The sequence below is a fragment of the Lepidochelys kempii genome, chromosome 3 (genome assembly GCF_965140265.1).
Source record: "Lepidochelys kempii isolate rLepKem1 chromosome 3, rLepKem1.hap2, whole genome shotgun sequence".
NCBI lineage: Eukaryota > Metazoa > Chordata > Testudines > Cheloniidae > Lepidochelys > Lepidochelys kempii.
Window position 1 is genome coordinate 178,765,593 of NC_133258.1, and position 22,091 is coordinate 178,787,683.

Consider the following 22,091-nt stretch of genomic DNA (forward strand, 5'->3'; position numbering starts at 1 on the left):
CCAAGTTTATCAGCTGCATCTCTTACTACTCATCAGAGCCACTTTTTTGCATTTGAAAGAGGTGGATTACAGAGGAATGCAGGTGTAATTTGGGTTCTTAGGATGCTGTGTAGGTTCAAGCTGCCTCCTGGCTCCTTTTCTCTTCTCCTGTGATGTGACACTTCCAGCTCCAGCCACACTTGCCTCCTTTTTGTGAGGCAAGGTCAAAGAAAGAGCCATCCTCATCTCTAAATGTATATGCAGCTTTGGGCTGAGCCTAGATACTCTTCTGTTTAATCTACTCGAGAGTTTCTTACAGGGGAAGCCTAGAATGCACTAAATTTGAACAGAGCCTTGCCAGGGCCTAGTACAGAGGTGCAGATCCAGGGCCAAAACCAAAAACTTTTAGGGTTATGAAAAATAGGGGGACAGGTTCAGGGTGGTAGAGAGGTCAATGAATGTTATTCCGTTCTGTATTTATTATGAGATCTCTAAAGTAGTGTCGCTTCTCTCACCAGGGCAGCGAGTCACAACTTAGAGAACAGGTATAAATGTGGGAAACCCAGAATAAAACCCGAAATAAAACAAAACAGTGGTGCTGTTCCACAGAGCCTGCAAGACGTGCAGGGTGCAACCAAGGTCATCGAGTTTTTTTTTGCTGATTCACCCTTTGTGATGGGAAAGAACAAATGCCATGAAAGTGTAATTTAAAAATATTGTACTTCTTCAGCTCATCATTGCTGGTCCTGGATTAGCCCAGAAGCATGAGCATGGCCACACTAAGCAACTTCCAGTGCACAGAACCCACAATATTTTGAACTGAGTATATTATAGCCAGCTTAGAGGACAACAGTCGCTTTCGAATTTTATACCAACTGCAAAAATTAAGACTTTTAAACGTGTTCCAAATGAAGAGCCTTCAAGTCTGAGGTAAGATCGCCAGGGTCAGCAGTACTAAACTGCTCCCCACCCCCCCTTTGCAACACTCAGTATTTGGTGTTATTGTTTGGCACTTCATGGACTATTTAGTGCATGGTTTAAGACATTTCCTGTAGTTAAGTTCCACCCTGAACAAGATCACTGTCAGCACAGTTTTTTCAAGCAAGACTCCCACCTCTGCACTGCGAATAAACAGCCTTTTGTTATGGGCAGTCTGCTACAAAGCCCCTCCCACCCTATACCTTGTGAAAAACTCCCTGGTTTTTAACTGTCCATTCTTCAGAGGAAACTGCAGTAAAGAGACTGTTACAGTGACTTGATTTCTGAAGTCAGCACAGAAATACTCTTTTAAGGGAAAAACACACTTTCTGTGCTTACACCACAAGCTGTCTGCTTGCCTATTTCAAGGGGATGTAAACTGACTTGAATTCCTGAAGTGCTGTAACTTAAAATGACAAAACCTATTTTGTTAGGACATTTAACTTACCAGCAAAGCAAGAGACATGAGTTCGTATATTTTTCTCTCTGCCACAAATTCAGCTGGCTCTTTTTTAAAGTAACTATTGCAGTATATGATCTGACAGATGTGTAAGCTAAAGATTTTAACATATGCGCTCTTGTAAATTTGGAGCCTTGATTTTTTCGTGCTGTGCCTAAGGAATGACTAGTTTACCAACGTTTAAAATGTTGTCATTTTATCTCTTCGGATCCAGTGTGCAATCATTACTGTGAGCTAACTTACAAAATAAAACTACTATGAATGAACTTTTTTTTCTCTTTAAGCCAACAAATAAAAACATTCTTTGTGCTAACCTCGGTTCTTCCTCCCTCTCTGACAGGAACCACAGGACCACACTTGTGGTACAGATGAGAGTAAAATAAGAAATGTGTACAGTGGGGTTAAACTTCATTGCACTTGGATTGCTCTGGGAATATTTACTGAGTCACATGGATTTGCAAAGTGAAGAGAATTTTGGTTTCGATTATGATTTCTTTTTGATTTTCAAACGACAATATCTGAGTTTCCTTGATCCCTGAGACATGCCAGACTCAGAGGAACATCAGAACTTGTACTGCCATATTAAAAAAAGAGATGCTGGGCCTGTTTCTATTTCTTTACCCTGATGATGCTCTGGATTTCACCACAGATCAGACCCTGCATTACTTTCTGTAGGACACAAGAATATTTCTAGAAACAAATGTCACTTTCCATGCACTCACACAAAGCAGAAATTAAAATAACAGACAATAAAAAATACCACTCCTCTCCCTCCAAAAGGACATAAGAACTGCAATACTGGGTCAGACCAAAGGTCCCATCTAGCTTAGTATCCTGTCTTCAGACACAATGTCAGGTGCCCCAGAGGGAGTGAACAGAACAGGTAATCATCAAGTGACCCATCCCATCGCCCAGTCCCAGCTTCTGACAAACAGAGGCTAGGGACACCATCCCTGCCCATTCTGGCTAATAGCCATTGATGGACCTATCCTCCATGAACTTATCTAGGTTTTTTTTTAAATTAAATTGAACTAAATAAATTGCAGAGAGAATGGGATTGTTAAAATATGTGACCGTTTCCTTGTACTACAGATTCTGAAGATTCGCCATTTAAGCAAACTAATATGTCTGGAAGAAAAGCGATCATTCTTGATTTGAAACACCAGGTTACATTTTACAAGGAAGTGCTGTAAGGAATCAGAAGTAGCTCCTGCACTGCTAACTAAATTAAGATTCCATGATTAAATACCATATTCACAAGTGTAATTTGCTGAGGAGTTTCAAACAAAAAGACCACTCCCACACTGTTCCCCCACTTTCCTATTGTTCTAAATGACTGGATCTGATGTAGTCCTCTTGTCACCTATAAAGCTGAAGGTGTCCCCCATACTGTGTAAGACCAAGGCATTCCCAGAGGAACAGAGGATTTACAGTATTTTTTAAAAGAATGCAAAGCTTTTTATCACAGCAGCACTCTTGGCCTCTGCGTGTTACAGTAGCATCAGAACCAGCTCATGCTAATATGTTTACAGGCATCATATCATAGCAACACTTAAGAAAAAGGCATAGGCACCGGCTTACCTTGTAACTGCTTGAATCTTCCTTCTAACTGATTATAGTTATATGGCACCTGAGTTGCATAACCTGAGGACAATGGCCCTGGCATACCGGTTGGTTTTTGTAATTCCATTTACAACTCAGTGATATGTCGAACTGCAGCATAAAAACCCCACAGGTTAATCCACCATACATCCAAGCAAATCCCAACTTCCTCAGAAGGTTGGCCCCCCTCACCAGTGAAAATGCTCTGGCTGCACTTTAAGTAAATAACAGCTTCGGTTCAAAATCCAGTAGTGTAGCTTGATGGTAAGTTGCCAGTAGCACATTCAAACTTAAACCCCCATGGTTTATTTTTCTCTCTACTACATGGAACCCTCAGTGCTCCAAGATGGTTTCAGTTACAAACCTAACCCTAATGCAATTAAACTATAAAATAAAAGTAAGTTTCAGATTCAACCCAAAGTAAAAGAAGCACAGAGCCATCCACTGCCCTCCTTCGCAAAGCTTCCAGGAGCAGCACCACACACCTCAGTCAGATCTTTCTGCTGGTTTGTAATATAATCAGTAGCCACTCGCTGTGTACTTAGTGGTGATGTCACTTGATTAGCATAAAGCATTGTAGAGGCAAGGAAGGCTGTACCAAGGGTAAGGCGGTGGGGGTGCAGGGGAAGGGCTAAAAGGATCTTGAAACATTCAGCCAGCTTTTACAATCCAAAGCACTCAATGGAATGTATACATTCCAAGCCCTTAAGTGAAAAGCTGAAAGCATGACTCTCCTCCTGGACTTTTTTAACATCTAGGCATACTCTAGAGACAATGGAACCTTCCTAAACAAAGCTGGTGGAATTACAATCTTTTGTTAAGAGCCTCATGTAACGGAAAAGTCTCAGATTACTATCACTTGAAAAGGAGAACACTTTTCTTCATTTATCTTCAAGACTGTTCACTTAAAAAAGTAACGCTGATGTACAAGCAGCACTCATTCAGTATTTAGCACAAAGGCTGCATTTAAAAATATGGACTGTGCTAGGGACAAATGCCGTTGCAAAAATGCTGTTTAAACAGCAATTCCTTTCTATTTAATTTAGGTTTAATTGCAGCTGCTAAACATTTTGATATCTCTTGAGTGTGTTTTTCTGCCTGCTCAGTTATATGTATGGTGGGTATTACTGTGAGACTAATGATTTTCCATGGGAGGCACTCGGAGAATACAGGGTGGGGGTGGGGGTGTTAATGTAAATGAAGATGTCTTGTTCTTCTATGGGCCTGACCCTGAATGGAGCCTTTTAACACTTCTGTAATATAAATGAACAGCAGCAGCATGAGAATTATCAAAACTCAAATGATCTTCAATTACATTAGACACTGTGCTTCAGTTTTTCTTCAGAAGCATTCTTCTCCCCAGCCCTCACCTTTCAATAATATAAATCCACAGAGCTCAATTCCAGTTTCATGTGCTCACTACAGGCTCTTGTTTGCCTGTTTTTTTTAAAAAATGCTGATAATGTTCACACAAGCATTTTCCCCCTATTTCTCACATTTCCAAATTCCTTTCCATCTGAGTCAATTCTCCCTTCCCCGCCCACTCCAATCCCTCAGTTACTATTTCAAAATGTTGTCTTTGTTTGTCACTGCAGTTTCACCAGCTTTTAGTCAGACACTACTTGTAAAGACAATTTCTGTAGAAGAACCACAGTCGACCCCACTGACTGCCGCAGCCCTACTCCTACTCCTAGTTATGTGCAAATTCAAGCAGTCCTATGAGAGGTACCTGTGAACAAATGCACAAAGGGTCTGATCTGGATGGTGTTGTACAGTCATTGATATCAAGAAGCGTGAGAGGATTCAGCACCTCCCAGGAGAAACTCAACGTAGGACTTCCAAAAGCCATATAGGACCAAAATCCCATTGATAGTTAAAAGCACTCATGCACCTAAGCCCTTGACTACACTTCAAAGTTTTGCTGCTTTTTAAGTATTCAGGCACAGATAAAACAGCGTTCATATATATATATATATAAAAATTTAAAAACGTTCATACCTATGTGACTATCTGGGTTCGGCAAAGCAAAATAGAGCTAACCCTGGTAAAGTGCCTCATACCAGTAGAGCTGTGTCTATACTAGGGCTTTTACTAGGCAGTCATACCTGTAAGAAAAAACACACACACCCCCTTGCTGACATAGTCATGCCTGTAAAATATTCTAAGTAAGGGCTAGTCTACACTGGCAACGCTAAAGCGCCTCCATGAGAATCGTAGCTACCAGCGCTAGTGTACTGTCTACACGGGTGCTTTATAGCGCTGACACTTGCTGTGCTCAGGGGGGTGTTTTTTCACACCCCTGAGCGAGAAAGTTGCAGCCCTTTAAAGTGCCAGTGTAGACCAGCCCTTAATCACTTAGGTGCCTCTGAAAGTCCCACCCGCAGTCTTCAGAACACCATATGTGCTTGTGGCACTAACACTAGATTTGAAAGGGACTACTCAACATTAGGTTTCAGACTGGCAGCCCTGTTAGTCTGTATTCGCACAAAGAAAAGGAGGACTTGTCACACTTTAGAGACTAACAAATTTATTTGAGCATCAGCTTTTGATGAAGTGAGCTGTAATTTATTTAAATTTATTAGTCTCTAAAGTGCCACAAGTACTCCTTTTCTTTTTGCGAATACAGACTAACAGGGCTGCCAGTCTGAAACCTGTCATTATGGAAGGCACTGAATTTAGCCGTATGGAGTGGAAATCTATCAACTTCATGAAAAAACTCGTACAGATACAGACAGACATCATCTTCCTTTCCAAATGCAAACAGATGGACATCATACCGAAAGGACTGAAGGTAAAAAATCCATTACATACCACATTACATACTACATACCACACAGACTATGCTGACAGCTTGAGCCACATGCTCTCAAAGAAACTGCAGAACCTAATCAACATCCTCTACAGCAAACAGGGAAAGATTAAGAATGAGCTTACTCTGAAACCTGTCAAATAAATTTGTTAGTCTCTAAGGTGCCACAAGTACTCCTTTTCTTTTTACTCAACATTAGTAACTAACTAAATAATAGCTACATAAACTAATAGAAGTGCAACCAAATCTCATGCTTTAGGGAGTTGTCAGCAGGGGTCAGGTAAGATTTTTCACCTCATTTGCAGTGTTGCACAATGGCTGGGTGTAACTGTGTGTACACATGTGGGTGTATGTATAAATTCAGTGGGGACAGAAAGGGCTCAGGGAAGTCTATCTTCTTCTAAAGCAACAGGTATTGATCACTGCTGGAGGCAGGATACTCTACTTGATAGAACACAGCTCTAATCCCAGTAGGGCAAATCCATGTTCTTACTAAAACCTTTTCCTGATAATCTTTGTACAATCAGCTGTCTCCGAAATGCACAGAAAGCACCATGAAATCCACATAGTGCATTTGCAGCCCCCTGATCTCCAGGAGGGGGAGAGGAAGCGCACCAACCATACAAATTCCACAGCAGGGCCAAAATTAATGAGAATAATGTTTGGAATCAAATTGGGCTGGGCTATGATGTTCAGATATGGATCTGAGCTTTCCCAAAGGTTAAGGGGGTTTGGATCTGGTGTGCCAGTACAGGTCCATCTCTATCTTGCAGAATTCTTTTTTGTAATTTTCCTCCTACAATGGTTAACCTTCTGGCTCTGAAGTCTGAACTATGTTATACTGATAAGAAAGCTTTTTCCTGCAACAATAGGTAAGCAGTGCACATACCTGCGGGCATATCAACTCACTTACAGCAGCCACACCCTTAGCAAAGTGTTGCTATGCAAGTCTAGACTGTAACACTACCGTAGACATGACTGATAATAGAGCAGAGATATGCTTAAAAATGAAAAAAATTATCTGAATAATATCACTAAGACAATAAACCACTAAAAACAAAACGTGAACTTTTAAACTCTGGATAGTCCCCTGTGTGTCTGAATATTGAATTTGATAAATTTGAGTTTATGAATTTCTTAAGTCCTTGGACTACACCTCAAATTGCACTGAAAGGGAGATTCTCTCTCATCTGTACTGGTTAGTGTTTAAAATAGGAAAATGTCTGCAATACACCAGATGGAATGCTAAATAATTTTCTGTGACAAGCCCTCATGTCTTGTATTTATTCTGATGTTGGTAATAATGACTGTTATGATAATGCAAATGTCTCACATGCTGCATTGTTTCTATTTCTTGGAGATGGTGTTTGGTTTTTTGTATTTTTTAATGAAATAAATAAAAGGCTCAAATTAACCATTTGTTTTCCAGACCAAATATTAGTGTGAATTCCAATTTAATTTGGTTTTATATAATACCCTTCACCACTATTCCAAGTTTCAGAGTAGCAGCCATGTTAGTCTGTATTCGCAAAAAGAAAAGGAGGACTTGTGGCACCTTAGAGACTAACCAATTTATTTGAGCATGAGCTTTCGTGAGCTACAGCTCACTTCATCGGATGCAGACTGATGAAGTGAGCTGTAGCTCACGAAAGCTTATGCTCAGATAAATGTGTTAGTCTCTAAGGTGCCACAAGTCCTCCTTTTCTTTTCACTATTCCAAGGTATCTCAAAATCTGGCACAAAATACCAAGCAGTACTGTAGAATGGCAGTAGCCACTCCATAGTTAAGGTTGAAGTCAGCTTCCCATTATGAATCTGGGGCCAAATTCTGGCCTATCCATCACAATGTGGGGCAACACTGCCCTGAACAGGGAGCAACTACAGCAGGTATAGAGTAATGCAGGCTCTATGCCACTGCACCACCCCACGTAGGGGCATGCTGGAGCAGTGCAGGCTCTATACCACTGCACCACCCCACGTAGGGGCATGCTGGAGCAGTGCAGGCTCTATACCACTGCACCACCCCACGTAGGGGCATGCTGAGGATGGGAAGAAGCTCTGTGTTTGGACAGTTTATCTGCTCGGGCTTTCTGTGCGTTGTGAAAAAAAAGCAGTGGTACACACTAAGACTTCTTGTAGCTTGTTTTCTGTGAATTTTGCCCCCGCTGTAGTTGCCATCCAGTTTGCTTGCCATGTGGACAGCCTGACTGATCTTTTAGTGATCGATATGACAGTTTTCCATAATGATCACATCAGCTACTTTGAATGGCATTGATCATCAGGTGATGCTGACTCAGCTGCTTTGCTGGGCCCACTCTATACATTTTTAAAGGCTCCACTTTACACTTTGTTGATAATGCAATGGAAAGAGCAAAGCAAATAGGTTCTGTCTGTATTTCTGAAGCTCTATACCAGATGTATCAAGATTTCTCACAAATGGGAATCCTGACAGTTCCTATTTTTGCTCTAGTAACATAAAATCCTAATATGCTTATTTGCTATTGACTCCAAAACTGTCAACCTAGTATTTAGTTTACTGCTATGTGGCAATGCTCTGAATTTATCACAAGGTTCTCATGTGCACCAAGCCCTTGGGATATTTTTCATGTTTAGACTTCTCCTCAATTATTCATTTTAATTGACCAAGAAACCTTAACAAATATTAATTATGTGATGTATTGTGGAGGGGCACTAATGCCATCATAATTAAGGTTAAAGGTAATGTCTGAGTACAGGCCCACCTTTAACAAAACCAAATCAAATTGACATGAAATTTCACATCATATCTCATCACTGGTTAGAAATTTTTGTAAAGTGTGGGGCAAATCACATCCTGAGTTTCAGATATGTCAGGTTTTTTAAATGATGTCTTTTTTTAAAAAAAGAAACAGATTTTCCTAGCACTCTTGTGGCTCAGTGTCTCTCTGAAACAGATTTACCTACACATTTCCAATTACTCTTCCACCATTGTATTTAACACGTAGCTTTGGAGTTTCATGTAACTTCATTTAAATAATAGCTATCACAAACAACCCACAGAGATGAATATCCATTAACAATATACGTACACATTACAAAACATGCATTAGATGCATGCCTCAGTTGGAGTCATGCTTTGTAAATTGCAAATGGCCTGACTGGAGCTTTATGACTAAAGCCTCATGGGAGACAAAAGGGTCTGGTATGGTAATAATGAGAGGGGTGAAACAACATCTGGAGGCAAGAGACTATTTGGGACAGAATAGGATCTACCCCTGCATGGATTTCAAGATCTGCCAATCTCTCCAAGCAGCTTGTACGGTCTTCACAGACTGCTGTCACAGGTTTAAAAAACACCTCAGGACATTCCTATTCAAAAAATGAGTTACAGTTGAACAAATATATCACTTTCTTCAGCCAAAAAACCCTTGAGAAAATTCTGTCATTTTCTCAAAAAACATAAAATTAACAAACCTGGAAATTCCAAGTTAAGGTTCCACTTTATAACTCTCCTCCAAAAAGTATTCAAAAGGCTGCATGTACAGTTAATATTACCAAAAAAAACCCAAAACAAAACAAAAAACCCTTAAGTTTGCCTTTTTAGTGCCAGCTTGGGAACAACCAGAAACTCTGAACCCTAAAACAATCATAAACAATCATACACAATCATTAGGATTCAAATACATTATTTTTTTCTGTGGACACTTACGAAGTTAACTTGTGTGACAGATGGTTAAGGGGCAAAGGGCTTTAGGAAAAAATGTTTTCGTTTTGAGTTATTCATCAAAGACATTTATTTATTTTCTGTCACCCTACGTTTAAAGCCAGAGAGACAATACACAAGGTATCCCTAGCTATTTTAAAATTATAAAATAAATGCATTCTTTACACTGTTGTGTTCTGAAACAAAGCAGTGAAACTATAACTCTGTGAAAGGCATTAATCTCTGTAGACGGAAGCAGTGTGCAAGCTACGGCTTACAATTATTGCAGACTTTCTAGTTAATCATCATCACGGTCTTTCCTTTTTACTCATGTTTGCTCTTGTAAATTCTCTTGTAGGTAACTAACTAGAGAAAAACTGAAAGGTAAGAAAGGATGATTTATTAATCTAAAATGCCATGCAAGTCACATAACAGTTGCTATTCCCCAAAAAAGGGTAAAGGTTGAACACACCTATTTAGTGCAACTGCAAGAACTAAAGATTATAGGACAGATTTTGCTCTCATTAAAACTGATGTAAACCCAGAGTAACTCCACTGACTTTACTCAAGTTACTCCAGGTTTAAACCAGAGTAAATGAGAGCAGAATCTGGCCCTGTGTACACAATAGTTACTCAGCCCTGGTCTACACTAGGACTTTAGGTTGAATTTAGCAGCGTTAAATCAATGTAAACCTGCACCTGTCCACACGATGAAGCCCTTTAGTTCGACTTAAAGGGGTCTTAAAATTGATTTCCGTACTCCACCCCTGACAAGTGGATTAGCGCTTAAATCGGCCTTGCCGGGTCGAATTTGGGGTACTGTGGACACAATTCAACGGTGTTGGCCTCCGGGAGCTATCCCAGAGTGCTCTATTGTGACCGCTCTGGACAGCACTCTCAACTCAGATGCACTGGCCAGGTAGACAGGAAAAGAACTGCGAACTTTTGAATCTCATTTCCTGTTTGGCCAGCGTGGCAAGCTGCAGGTGACTATGCAGAGCTCATCAGCACAGGTGACCATGATGGAGTCCCAGAATCGCAAAAGAGCTCCAGCATGGACTGAACGGGAGGTACGGGATCTGATCGCTGTATGGGGAGAGGAATCCGTGCTATCAGAACTCCATTCCAGTTTTCGAAATATCAAAACCTTTGTCAAAATCTCCCAGGGCATGAAGGACAGAGGCCATAACAGGGATCCGAAGCAGTGCCACGTGAAACTTAAAGAGCTGAGGCAAGCCTACCAGAAAACCAGAGGGGCGAACAGCCGCTCCGGGTCAGAGCCCCAAACATGCCGCTTTTATGATGAACTGCATGCCATTTTAGGGGGTTCAGCCACCACTACCCCAGCCGTGTTGTTTGACTCCTTCAATGGAGATGGAGGCAACACGGAAGCAGGTTTTGGGGATGAAAAAGATGAGGATGATGAGGTTGTAGATAGCTCACAGCAAGCAAGCGGAGAAACCGGTTTTCCCGACAGCCAGGAACTGTTTCTCACCCTGGACCTGGAGCCAGTACCCCCCGAACCCACCCAAGGCTGCCTCCTGGACGCGGCAGGCGGAGAAGGGACCTCCAGTGAGTGTACCTTTTAAAATACTATACATGGTTTAAAAGCAAGCATGTGAAAGGATTAATTTGCCCTGGCATTCGTGGCTCTCCTGGATGTACTCCCACAGCCTTTCCAAAAGGTTTCTGGGGAGGGCAGCCTTATTGCTCCTTCATGGTAGGACACTTTACCACTCCAGGCCAGTAACACGTACTCGGGAATCATTGTACAAGAAAGCATTGCAGTGTATGTTTGCTGGCGTTCAAACAACATCCGTTCTTTATCTCTCTGTGTTATCCTCAGGAGAGTGAGATATCATTCATGGTCTCCTGGTTGAAATAGGGTGCTTTTCTTCAGGGGACATTCAGAGGAGCCCGTTCCTGCTGAGCTGTTTGCCTGCGGCTGAACAGAAATGTTCCCCGCTGTTAGCCACGGGGAGGGGGGAGGGTTGAGGGGGGTAGCCACGCGATTGGGGGAGGCAAAATGTGACCTTGTAAAGAAAGCACATGTGCTATGTATGTAATGTTAACAGCAAGGTTTACCCTGAAAGACTGTAGCCACTGTTTTATAAAATGTATCTTTTTAAATACTGCTGTCCCTTTTTTTTTCTCCACCAGCTGCATGTGTTTCAATGATCACAGGATCTTCTCCTTCCCAGAGGCTAGTGAAGATTAGAAAGAAAAAAAACGCACTCGTGATGAAATGTTCTCTGAGCTCATGCTGACCTCCCACACTGACAGAGCACAGACGAATGTGTGGAGGCAAATAATGTCAGAGTGCAGGAAAGCACAAAATAACCGGGAGGAGAGGTGGCGGGCTGAAGAGAGTAAGTGGCGGGCTGAAGAGAGGGCTGAAGCTCAAATGTGGCGGCAGCGTGATGAGAGGAGGCAGGATTCAATTCACTCCAAATTGATTCCCAACTGACCTGTAGCTGTCTGGCGTTGCAAGCTTCCACAGGGCTATTGCCACTCGCTTCTCAACTGTGAGCGCTGCTCTCATCTTGGTATTCATGCGCTTCAGGGCAGGGGAAAGCAAGTCACAAAGTTCCATTAAAGTGCCCTTACGCATGCGAAAGTTTCACAGCCACTGGGAATTGTCCCAGGCCTGCAATACTATGCGGTTCCACCAGTCTGTGCTTGTTTCCCGAGCCCAGAATCGGCGTTCCACAGCATGAACCTGCCCCATTAGCACCATGATGCATGCATTGGCAGGGCCCATGCTTTCAGAGAAATCTGTATCCATGTCCTGATCACTCACGTGACCGCGCTGACGTCGCCTCCTCGCCCGGTATCACTCTCTCAGGTTCTGGTGCTGCATACAGTGCTGGATAATGCGTGTGGTGTTTAATGTGCTCCTAATTGCCAAAGTGAGCTGAGCGGCCTCCATGCTTGCCTTGGTATGGCGTCTGCACAGAAAAAAGGCGCAGAATGATTTGTCTGCCGTTGCTCTGACGGAGGGAGGGACGACTGACGACATGGCTTCCAGGGTTGGCTTCAGGGAGCTAAAATCAACAAAGGGGGTGGCTTTACATCAAGGAGTATTTCAGGCAGGACTTCACGGAGGGTTCCAATAAGAAATGGTGCACCTAAATTATTGTTCTTATTGGAACAAGGAGGTTAGTCTGGCCTCTGATTGATACATGGCTAGATTTACCTCACTGCACCTTCTCTGTGAGTGACTGCACTGTGACCTAGAGGAATGAGTCCCCTAGACGGGGGGGGGGGAAGCAAATGAGTACAAAACAAATCTGGTCTATTTCTTGTTTTGATCCACTCCATCTATCTTTTACATCTTTGGCTGGCAGCAGACGGTGCAGAAGGACTGCATGCCATCCACATCTCATGGCTGCTCGGCAAAAGATGGTGCAATACGACTGCTAGCCATCCTCATCTCTTGCCTGCCCAGCAGAAGATGGTACAGTACGACTGCTAGCAATCCGTATCGCCTGCCTGCTCACCATAAGACGGTTCAATAGGACTGACTGCAGGACTAAAGAGAATGACCTGGTCAAGTCACTCCAAATTTAGTCCCTGCGCCCATGTCTGCCCAGGCGCTCCTGGCCAATGCGGCCAGGAGCACCTCTGACAGGACGATGACGGCTACCAGTCATATTGCACCATCTGCTGCCAGAAGGCAATGGGTTGCTGATACTGTGTAGCAATGCAGTACCGCGTCTGCCAGCACCCAGGAGACATAGGGTGACGGTTACCTGAGCGGGCTCCATGCTTGCCGTGGTATGGCGTCTGCACAGGTAACTCAGGAAAAAAGGCGCGAAATGATTGTCTGCCCTTGCTTTCATGGAGGGAGGGAGGGAACGGGGGCCTGACGATATGTACCCAGAACCACCCGCGTCAATGTTTTAGCCCCATCAGGCATTGGGATCTCAACCCAGAATTCCAATGGGCAGCAGAGACTGCGGGAACTGTGGGATAGCTACCCACAGTGCAACACCCCGGAGGTCGACACTTGCCTCGGTACCGTGGAAGCGCTCCGCCGAGTTAATGCGCTTAATGCACTTAGAGCATTTTCTGTGGGGACACACACACTCGAATATATAAAACCGATTTCTAAAAAACCGACTTCTATAAATTCGACCTTATTCCGTAGTGTAGACATACCCTCAGACAATAAGAAAGCAGCTGCTTTTGCCACAGATAATGAAACTTGGAGTGCAATATCTCAAAAATAACGATATGTGTTACATTTAACTCTATATGTAACATTAAAACTAACTCTCCAGAGTTACCCGTTTCCCCTCCAATTTTTATCTAATACACTGGATCAGGGAAGGAAGAATCAAACACACAATATCATAAAAACTATGCACTAACCTCAATTATCTCTCATCTTCTGCAGTTATTAGTGGTAATATATTGGAACCAATATATAAACAAGCATGTCATTTTCACACATTTTTCCACAATTCCTTAACTCCTAGTCAGAGGTATCAGAAGAAAACAAAATAAATATACTGACACATTTGATCATGCAATTTCCATTTATTTCCATTTATTTCAGTGGAATTTAAGTGCTAGTTAATACAGGCCCATTCTCCAGCCAACTACCCTTAAACAGGGTTTGTTTCCTATAGAGCTTTGAAGATTTTTTTTTTTTTTTGCTTGGTTTGGTTTGTTTTTTTTAAACTCTTTGTGTCTGATCCTGTACCATTCAAGTGGATATAAATTTTGCCTTTGCCTTGGCAGGATCAAGCTTTCTACTCTTCATGTAAAACTTAAGCTAATTTTCTTCTGTATTAGCCAGGAAGAGATTTGAAAGTCTACAGCATCAAATGTAACTGTTGAATACTGCTACATTTGAAAAGTCCTGCTGCACACGTATTACTGATACTATTCTAAAATTTAAGAAAAATACATCTTCTAAAATCAAAAGCTGTTTTTGAAGAGACACAAGGCTTTGATTTTTGTGAACATGTGCTATTTTTTACTTCTCACATTTGTCAATTATGTAAAACAGGTTTTCACAGATTACCAGTTGCCCAGGGAGCTGCCAGCTACATCTGGAGCGGTCTGAGGCATAGACTTGTGTACTGCACCATGTAGGCACATGCCAACATGTATCCCAGTAGTTTGAGGCAGACCCGAGCAGTCGTTATTGGGTGAATCGTGACCTTGAAAATCAGGTCTGACATAGCTTGGAATTGGGCTTCCAGTAGGGAGGCTTTGGCCTGGGTCAAATCGAGCACTGTCCCGATGAACTCTATTCTCTGAACCAGGACCAGGGTTGACTTCTGCTCGTTTATCAAGAGATCCAGTGCCTGGAAGTTGGCCCATACTGTACTGATGCTGTGCTGCACCTGAGCTTGCAACTGACCTTTGATCAGCCAGTCATTGAGGTACGGGTAGTCATTGCACGCCTCGATGCCTAAGGAAGGCTGCTCCCACCACCATACACTTCATGAAGAACTGTAGGCCTGCCGATAGGCCGCAGGGAAGATCGGTGAATTGTCAGTGGCGTTGATCCACTACAAACCTGAGAAATCTTCTGTGACCGTGGAAGATAAAGGACACTTATTTCCACATCTCTAAGTCGAGGGCGACGTACCAGTCTCCTGGATCCAGGGAAGGAATGATGGGGGCCAGGGAGAAAATGCAGACCCTCAGTTTCTTCAGATATTTGATGAGGCAAGGAAGATCCAGGACTCCCACACTCAGTAATTTTTCAAAATTTCCTCAACTTGTGAAAAGTGATTAGTGAGTGGCTACATAACAGTGTTTTATATTTTCTGTTTACTGATCAGTAACTTATAAAAGTTGGAGAAGTTTTGAAACTGCCCTATGACCCATTCCTAATATTGTTGGAGTTTTTTTTATCCCAAATGTGCAGTCCTCACCCTGGAAAACTTATTTTAATGCCAAAATAAATGAACTATCCTTTTCCTTATTTTCTAAAAGCTCATTCACATACAGTGAAAGTGTGCGGGTGGACTTGGGGGATTTGGGAATTGTCTATCACTCCAATAATGCCTCATGCCTGACAAGAAGTGCTATGTGTTGTGACAGGGTCAGGCCAGGTTGCTACAGGAGCGTGATCGAAGGCAGATATATTAGCCCCAGGTTAAGTAGGTCCCTTTTCCCTGGATAAGGTAACAGGGAAGGTTCCAGAATAATCAGGAACTTTCCGTAAACAATTAAGGCAGACAAGCTGATTAGAACACCTGCAGCCAATCAAGAAGCCGCCAGAATCAATTAAGGCAGGCTAATCAGGGATCTGGGTTTAAAAAGGAGCTCGCTTCAGTTTGTAGGGCGTGTGAGGAGCTAGGAGCAAGAGGCGCAAGAAGCTGAGAGTGAGATGGCGTACTACTGGAAGACTGAGAAGTACAAGCATTATCAGACATCAGGAGGAAGGTCCTGTGGTGAGAATAAAGAAGGTGTTGGGAGGAGGCCATTAGGAAGTAGCCCAGGGGGAGGCCATTAGGAAATAGCCATGGGGGTTGTACCTGTCATGAAGCTGTTACAGGAGCCACTGTAGACAGCTGCAATCCACAGGGCCCTGGGCTGGAACCCGGAGTGGAGGGTGGGCCTGGGTTCCCTCCATCCTCCCAACTCCCTACTTGATACCGGAGGAGTTAAACTGGACTGTGGGTTCCACCAGAGGGGGAGGTCTCTGGCCTGTTCCCCAATCCACTAGGTGGATCAGCAGAGACTGCGGGGATTGTTCTTCTTCCTTTCCCCATGCTGGCCAGTGATGAGGCTAACTGAGTGAACGGCAGATTTGAGCCACGAAAGTGGCCAAGCTGAGGGCTGTCGTGAACCTCTGAGGCGATAAAATCCACCAATAAGCGCAGGACCCACCAAGGCAGAGGAGGAGCTTTGTCACAGGCCTGGTCTACAATACGAGTTTATGTTGGATTTTGCAGCGTTAAATCCAAATTAACCCTGCACCCGTCCACAAAACAAAGCCATTTTTTCAACATAAAGGGCTCTAAAACTGATTTCTGTACTCCTCCCCAATAAGGGGATTAGCGCTGAAATCGACATCGCCATTTCGAATTAGGGTTAGTATGGACACAATTGGAAGGTATTTGGCCTCTGGGAGCTAACCCACAGTGCACCATTGTGACCGCTCTGTACAGCACTCTCAACTCAGATGCACTGGCCAGGTGTACAGGAAAAGCCCCGGGAACTTTTGAATCTCACTTCCTGTTTGGCCAGGCGAGCTCATCAGCACAGGTGACCATGCAGAGATCATCAGCACAGGTAACCATGCAGTCCCAGAATTAAAAAAGAGCTCCAGCATGGACCGAACAGGAGGTACTGGATCTGATCGCTGTATGGGGAGAGGAATCCATGCTATCAGAACTACGTTCCAAAAGATGAAATGCCAAAACATTTCAAAAAATGTCCGAGGCCATGAGGGACAGTGGCTACATCAGGGACGCAACACAGTGCCACGTGAAACTTAAGGAGCTCAGACAAACGTACCAGAAAACCAAAGAATCAAACGGGCGCTCCGGGACAGAGTCCCAGACATGCCGCTTCTACCCTGAGCTGCATGGAATTCTAGGGGGGGGCCACCACCACTACCCTACCCCTGTGGACTCCGATGATGGGGTACTCTCCGCCATGCCTGATGATTTTGCAGATGGGGAAGATGATGAGGAGGAGGATGATCTTGGGGAGAGCACACAGCACACCGTTCTCCCCGACAGCCAGGATCTTCTTATCACCCTGACTGAAATACCCTCCCAACCCAACGAAGCCGGAGAAGGGACCTCTGGTGAGTGTACCTTTTTAAATATAATACATGTTATAAAAGCAAGCGTTTTTTAATGATTAAGTAGCTTTGATGCATTTGAGATGCATTCGTGGCCAGTACTGCTACTGGAAAAGTCTGTTAACGTGTCTGGTGATGGAGCGGAAATCCTCCAGGGACATCTCCATGAAGCTCTCCTGGAGGTACTCTAAAAGCCTTTGCAGGAGGTTTCTGGGAAGAGCAGCCTTATTCTGTCCTCCATGGTAGGACAAAAAGAAAAGGAGTACTTGTGGCACCTTAGAGACTAACCAATTTATTTGAGCATGAGCTTTCGTGAGCTACAGCTCACTTCACGAAAGCTCATGCTCAAATAAATTGGTTAGTCTCTAAGGTGCCACAAGTACTCCTTTTCTTTTTGCGAATACAGACTAACACGGCTGTTCCTCTGAAACATGGTAGGACACTTTACCACGCCATGCTAGTAGCAAGTAATCTGGTAACATTGCATGACAAAGCCTGGCAGCATATGGTCCTGGTGTTTGCTGGCATTCAAGCAACATCCATTCTTTATCTCTCTGCATTATCCTCAGGAGAGTGATGTCATTCAAGGTAACCTGGTTGAAATAGGGGAATTTAATTAAGGGGACATTCAGAGGTGCCCATTCCTACTGGGCTGTTTGCCTGTGGCTGAAAAGAAATCATCCCCACAGTTAGCCACGCAGTGGGGGGGGCGGGGGAGGGCATTGTTGCTGAGCTGTTCATGTTTCACTAGCAGGGATCTTCCCTGATACCAGCCAGGCAGTGGGGGGAGGGGTAAAGTGATCATCCCGGAGAACTGGATGGGGGGAGGGGGTTAGTTTGGTTTCTGCTGCTGAACTTTAACAGGAAAACCGCAGCACTAAATGGCCAACTCAACAGGCTTTGCTTGGTACGGGAAAGGAGGGCGCTGCTGTTATGAAGGTTGCAGAAGCCGAAAGACTATGGCTTACCATGGCCTCCCGCAAGCCGAATTCTGTTGCCCGGCACTGCGTGTGTGATCTCTAACACCAAAGCCTCAGGCACTCAATAGAAGATGCAAAATGCGACCTTGTACCAAAATCACATGTGCTACGTAATGTGAATAGTGTTGTTCACCATGAAAGATATAGCCATTGTTCTGTAAAATGTATCTTTTTAAATACTTCACTCCCCTTTTTTTCCTCCAGCAGCTGCAAATGTTTCAAGCCTCCCTCCTCCATCTCAACGGCTCTCTCAGATAAGGCGGCGAAAAAAAGGCACGCGCAATGAAATGTTCTCTGAACTCTTGCAGTCATCTGGTACTGACAGAGCTCAGCAGAGTGTGTGGAGGGACACAATAGCAGAGTACAGGACAGTGGCTGATGAACGTGAGGAGAGGTGGTGGCAGGAAGATCAGAGGAGGCATGAGGCAACGCTGGGGCTACCGTGGGATCAAACGGACATGCTCTCGCGTCTGGTGGAGGTTCATGAATGGCAGCAGGATCACAGACTGCCGCTGCAGCCCCTGCTTAACTGCTCTCCCCCCTCCCCAAGTTCCATAGCCCCCTCACCCAGACACCCAAGAACCTGTGGGGGAGGCTCCGGGCACCCAACCACTCCACTCCAGTGGATAGCCCAAGCAACAGAAGGCTGTATTCAACGAGTTCTGAAGTGGCCTTTTCCTTCCCTCCTACCCTCCTCCCACACCCCACCCGGCCTACCTTGTGAGTTATATCTCTATTTTTATAATCAATTAATAAAGAACACATGTTTTATAAACGATAGTGACTTTATTTCCTTTGCAAGCAAGCTGTGATCAAAGGGGGGAGGGTGGGTGGCTTACAAGGAATTTAGAGGCAACCAAGGGGGCGGGTTATCGTCCAGGAGAAACAAACAGAAGTGTCACACGGTACCCTGGCCAGTCATGAAACTGGTTTTCAAGCTTCTCTGATGCGCAGCGCAGCCTGCTGTGCTCTTCTAACCGCCCTGGTGTCTGGCTGCACGTATTCAGCGGCCAGGCGATTTGCATCAACCTCCCACGCCGCCATAAACATCTCCCCCTTACTCTCACAGAGATTGTGGAGCACACAGCAAGCAGAAATAACAATGGGAATGTTGGTTTCGCTGAGGTCTGATCGAGTCAGTGAACTGTGCCAGCGACTCTTTAAACGTCCAAATGCACACTCTACCGCTATTCTGCACTTGCTCAGCCTTTAGTTGAACAGCTCCTCACTACTGTCCAGGCTGCCTGTGTACGGCTTCATGAGCCACGGCATTAAGGGGTAGGCTGGGTCCCCGAGGATAATTATCGGCATTTCAATATCCGCAACAGTAATTTTCTGGTCTGGGAAGTAAGTCCCTTCCTGCAGCTGTTCAAACAGACCAGAGTTCCTGAAGATGCGAGCGTCATGCACCTTTCCCGGCCATCCCACGTTGATGTTGGTGAAACGTCCCTTGTGATCCACCAGTGCTTGCAGCACCATTGAAAAGTACCCCTTGTGGTTTACGTACTGGCTACCCCGGTGTGCCGGGGCCCAAATAGGGATATGCGTTCCGTCTATCGCCCCGCCACAGTTAGGGAACCCCACTGCAGCAAAGCCATCCACTATGATTTGCACATTTCCCAGAGTCACTACCCTTGATAGCAGCTAGTCAATGATTGCGTTGGCTACTTGCAGCACAGTAGTCCCCACAGTAGATTTGCCCACTCCAAATTGATTCACGACTTACCAGTAGCTGTAGGGCGTTGCAGGTTTCCACAGGGCTATGGCCACTCACTTCTCAACTGTGAGGGCTGCTCTCATTTTGGTGTCTTTACGCTTCAGGGCAGGGGACAGTAAGTCACAAAGTTCCATGAAAGTGGCCCTATGCATACGAAAGTTTCGGAGCCACTGGGGATCATCCCAGACCTGCAACACTATGCAGTCCCACCAGTCTGTGCTTGTTTCCCGGGCCCAGAATTGGCGTTCCACGGCATAAGCCTGCCCCATTAATATCATGATCTCCAAATTGTGGGGGAATGCGGTTTTAGAGAAAAGCGTGTTCATGTCCTCACCACCGTGCTTCCGTCGCCTCCTCACCTGGTTTTTCAGGTGCTGACAATGCAGTTTATGCAGAAGCATAAATATAAAGGGAAGGGTAAACACCTTTAAAATCCCTCCTGGTCAGAAGAAAAATCCTTTCACCTGTAAAACGGGTTAAGAAGCTAGGATAACCTCACTGGCACCTGACCAAAATGATCAATGAGGAGATAAGATACTTTCAAAGCTGGAGGGGGGGAGAAACAAAGGGTCTGGATCTGTCTGTGTGATGCTTTTGCCAGGGACAGAACAGGAACGGAGTCTTAGAACTTAGTAAAGTAATCTACCTAGATATGCATTAGATTATGATTTCTTTAAATGGCTGAGAAAATAAGCTGTGCTGAATGGAATGGATATTCCTGTCTGGGTGTCTTTTTGTAACTTAAGGTTTTGCCTAGAGGGATTCTCTATGTTTTGAATCTAATTACCCTGTAAGGTATTTACCATCCTGATTTTACAGAGGTGATTCTTTTTACTTTTTCTTCTATTAAAATTTTTCTTGTAAGAAACTGAATGCTTTTTTCATTGTTCTTAAGATCCAAGGGCTTGGGTCTGTGGTCACCTATGCAAATTGGTGAGGATTTTTATCAAACCTTCCCCAGGAAGGGGGTGCAAGGTTTTGGTGAGGATTTTGGGGGGAAAGACGTTTCCGAACGACTCTTTCCCAATAATAAACCCGGTTAGACATTTGGTGGTGGCAGCGAAAGTCCAAGGCCAAAGGGTAAAATAGTTTGTACCTTGGGGAAGTTTTAACCTAAGCTGGAAAAAGTAAGCTTAGGAGGTTTTCATGCAGGTCCCCACATCTGTACCCTAGAGTTCAGAGTGGGGAAGGAACCTTGACAGGCATGATAATGCGCGAGGTGTTTACAATGGTCATAACTGTCGCAGTGAGCTGAACGGGCTCCATGCTTGCTATGCTATGGTGTCTGCTCCTGCTCGAACAATCCAGGGAAAAGGGAGCGAAACGATTACTTTGCCGTTGCTCTGATGGAGGGAGGGGCAACAGACAACATGGCTTACAGGGTTGGTTTACAGGGAATTAAAATCAACAAAGGGGGTGGCTTTACGAGAAACAGAATGGCCCCCTCAAGGATAGAACTCAAAACTGGGTTTAGCAGGCCGTTGATTTCACGGAGGAAGGGATGAGAAAATGAATACAAAACAAATCTGGTCTATTTCTTGTTTTGATCCACTTCATCTATCTTTATACACCTTGCTGGCAGCAGACTGTGCAGTACGACCGTTAGCCATCGTCATATCCTGGGTGCTCGGCAGAAGATGGTGCAGTATGACTGCTGGCCATCGTCGTCTCCTGGCTGCTCATTAAAAGACTGTGCAGCAGGACTGCCAGCACGATTGAATCGCCAGGAGACAAAACTTAAAAGGGTAATGACCTGGCTGAGTCACTCCCATGTTTGCCCAGGCGTCCCTGACCTCATCGAGGTCGGTTAAAAGAGCACCCTGGACTACGTCGACGACGGCTACCAGTCATACTGCACTGTCTGCTGCCAAAAGGCAATAAGCTGCTGAGGTGTAGCAATGCAGTACCGCATATGCCAGCACCCAGGAGACATACGGTGACGGTTAGCTGAGTGGGCTCCATTCTTGCCGTGGTATGGCGTCTGCACGCGTAACCCAGGAAAAAAGGCGCGAAAAAATTGTCTGCCGTTGCTTTCACGGAGGGAGGGAGGGAACGGGGGCCTGACGATATGTACCCAGAACCTCACGCAACAATGTTTTAGCCCCAT

General features: G+C 44.5%; 1 protein-coding gene across 5 annotated transcripts in view; it reads right to left on the minus strand.

Annotated features, from left to right (window-relative positions):
* Window positions 1-22,091, minus strand: part of SPTBN1 (spectrin beta, non-erythrocytic 1) — a 214,493-nt gene that overhangs the window by 110,081 nt on the left and 82,321 nt on the right. Inside the window, exon 1 of one of the 5 annotated variants that reach the window (XM_073339160.1) lies at window positions 2,999-3,516. The exons of the other annotated variants lie outside the window; for them this stretch is intronic. Within the exon in view, the coding sequence (XP_073195261.1) occupies window positions 2,999-3,107 (109 nt within the window). The 5' untranslated portion in view covers window positions 3,108-3,516. Of the gene's footprint in view, window positions 1-2,998; window positions 3,517-22,091 lie in introns of those variants that run through there. 5 annotated transcript variants of the gene reach the window in all.